The sequence below is a fragment of the Calidris pugnax genome, unplaced genomic scaffold (genome assembly GCF_001431845.1).
Source record: "Calidris pugnax isolate Ruff unplaced genomic scaffold, ASM143184v1 scaffold205, whole genome shotgun sequence".
Taxonomy (NCBI): Eukaryota; Metazoa; Chordata; class Aves; order Charadriiformes; family Scolopacidae; genus Calidris; species Calidris pugnax.
In genome coordinates this window covers 438826-441493 of record NW_015090943.1, presented here as the reverse complement: position 1 = coordinate 441493, position 2668 = coordinate 438826, and the positions used below count along the sequence as shown (strand labels likewise).

At 61.7% G+C, this 2668-nt stretch overlaps 1 protein-coding gene across 1 annotated transcript in view; it reads right to left on the bottom strand.

The window, feature by feature from the left end:
• Positions 1 to 2668, bottom strand: part of CROCC (ciliary rootlet coiled-coil, rootletin) — a gene marked incomplete at its 3' end in the record, with an annotated part of 36476 nt that overhangs the window by 19481 nt on the left and 14327 nt on the right. The window contains exons 11-12 of the mRNA XM_014951869.1: positions 2394 to 2593; positions 194 to 355 (exon numbers count right to left, since the gene is read on the bottom strand). Of these exons, the coding sequence (XP_014807355.1) occupies positions 194 to 355; positions 2394 to 2593 (362 nt within the window). The remainder of the gene's footprint in view (positions 1 to 193; positions 356 to 2393; positions 2594 to 2668) is intronic.

Here is a 2668-nt window from a genome sequence, read left to right as displayed (position 1 = left end):
GGGACCCTCTTGGAGGGGGGGGGGCTTTCAGGAGCCCCACTGAGATTTTGCAGCACCCACTCCATGGGGAGGCTGCAGCACCCAGTTGTGGGGGGGGAGACTTCAGCAGCACCCAACTTGGGGGGGTAGCAGCACCCCCCCACACTGTGTACCCCACCATGTCGTGTGTGTGTGTCCCCCCCATGCCCCCCACCTCTGCTCCAGCTGCTGGCGGGTGTCCTGGGCGACGCGGGTGGCCTCGTCCCGGGCGTCCTCCAGCCCCTGGCCCCGGCGCTGCAGCTGCGCCCGCTCCTGCTGCAGGGCACCCACCCGCTGCTGCTCCTCCGCCAGGGCCTCCTCCGCCCGCTGCCGCTCCCTGGCACCGGGGACAGACGGACAGACGGATGGACAGGGGTGAGCGGAGGGACGGACAGACGGACACGGGTGGGTAGATGGACGGGGAGATGGCTCCCGGGTGGGATGCGCCGGGGGCGGACAGACAGACAGAGGGGAATGTGTGGGGCTGGAGGGACGGACAGACAGGGCAGGATGCACATGGATGGACAGACAGACGTACAGAGTGGAATGTGTGGGGCCAGAAGGACAGACGGACAGGGCAGGACACACAGGGATGGACAGACAGACATACAGAGAGGAATGTGTGGGGCTGGAGGGACGGATGGACAGGGCAGGATGCACAGGGATGGACAGACGGACATGCAGAGTGGAATATGTGGGGCTGGAGGGACAGACAGACAGCGCAGGATGTGCATGGACGGACAGACAGACGTACAGAGTGGACTATGTGGGGCTGGAGGGACAGATAGACAGGGCAGGATGCACAGGGACAGACAGACAGACATACAGAGTGGAGTATGTGGGGCTGGAGGGACAGACGGACAGGACAGAATGCACAGGAACAGACAGATGGACATGCAGAGTGGAATATGTGGGGCTGGAGGGACAGACAGACAGGGCAGGACGCACAGGGACGGACAGACAGACATCCAGACAGGAATGTGTGGGGCTGGAGGGACAGACGGATAGGGCAGGACGCACAGGGACAGACAGACAGACATACAGACAGGAATGTGTGGGGCCAGAAGGACAGACAGACAGGGCAGGACACACAGGGACAGACAGACAGACATGCAGAGTGGAATATGTGGGGCTGGAGGGACAGACAGACAGCACAGGATGTGCATGGATGGACAGACAGAGCTGGGGACGGACGGATTGATGGAACTTGGGACAGACAGATGGAGCTTGGGACAGATGGATCGATGGAGCTCAGGACAGACAGATGGAGCTCAGGACAGACGGATGGATTGATGGAGCTTGGGACAGATGGAGGGAGCTGGGGACAGACAGATTGATGGAGCCTGGGACAGATGGATTGATGGATCTGGGAACAGATGGACAGAGCTTGGGACAAACGGACAGAGCTGGGGACAGACTGATGGAGCTCGGGACATACAGACGGAGCTCGGGACATACAGACGGAGCTGGGGGCAGACGGATTGACGGAGCTCAGGACAGAAGACAGAACTCGGGACAGACAGACAGAGCTGGGGACAGATGGATCAATGGAGCTTGGGACAGATGGATGGAGCTGGGGACAGACGGATTGACGGAGCTTGAGACAGACCAGTGGAACTTGGGACAGACGGATTGATAGAACTTGGGACAGACGGACGGAGCTGGGGACAGAGTGATTGATGGAGCTGGGGACAGACGGATTGACAGAGCTCAGGACAGATGGATTGATGGATCTGGGAACAGACGAATTGATGGAGCTGGGAACAGACGGATGGAGCTTGGAAGAGACCAATGGAGCTGGGGACAGATGGACAGAGCCGGGGACAGATGGATGGAGCCAGGGACAGACGGATTGACGGAGCTGGGGACAGACGGATTGATGGAGCTCGGGACAGACAGACAGAGCTTGGGACAGACTGATGGATCTGGGAACAGATGAATCGATGGAGCTTGGAACAGACGGATGGAGCTAGGAACCGACGGATGGATCTGGGGACAGACGGATCAATGGAGCCTGGGACAGACGGACGGAGCTGGGGACAGACGGATTGATGGAGCTGGGAACAGACCAATGGAACTTGGGACAGACGGACAGAGCTGGAGACAGATGGACGGAGCTGGGGACAGACCAATGGAGCAGGGGACATATGGAACAATGGATCTGGGAACAGACAGACGGAGCTTGCAACAGACCAATGGAGCTGGGGACAGACGGACGGAGCTGGGGACAGATGGATTGATGGAACTGGGGACAGACGGACAGAGGTTGGGACAGACCGATGGAGCTGGGGACAGATGGATGGAGCCGGGGACAGACGGACGGAGCTGGGGACAGACGGACGGAGCTGGGGACGGACAGACGGCCAAGCAGGTACCTGCGCAGGACCTCGCTCTCCGCTCGCAGCCGGGCCACCTCCCTCTGCGCCTCCTCCTGCGCCCTCCGGCAGCCCCCAGCCTCAGCCCCCAGCTGCTCCAGCCGCCGCTCCAGCGTCCCCAGCCGCCGCTCGCTGTCCCCCAGCTCCCGCCGCAGCCCCCCCGCCACCTCCCGCCCGGCCTCCACCTGCCCACGGGCCTCCTGGGGACAAAACATGGCGGGGGGGGGGAATCAGCCTTCATCATCCTCATCCTCACCCTCCTGCATCCCGCCACC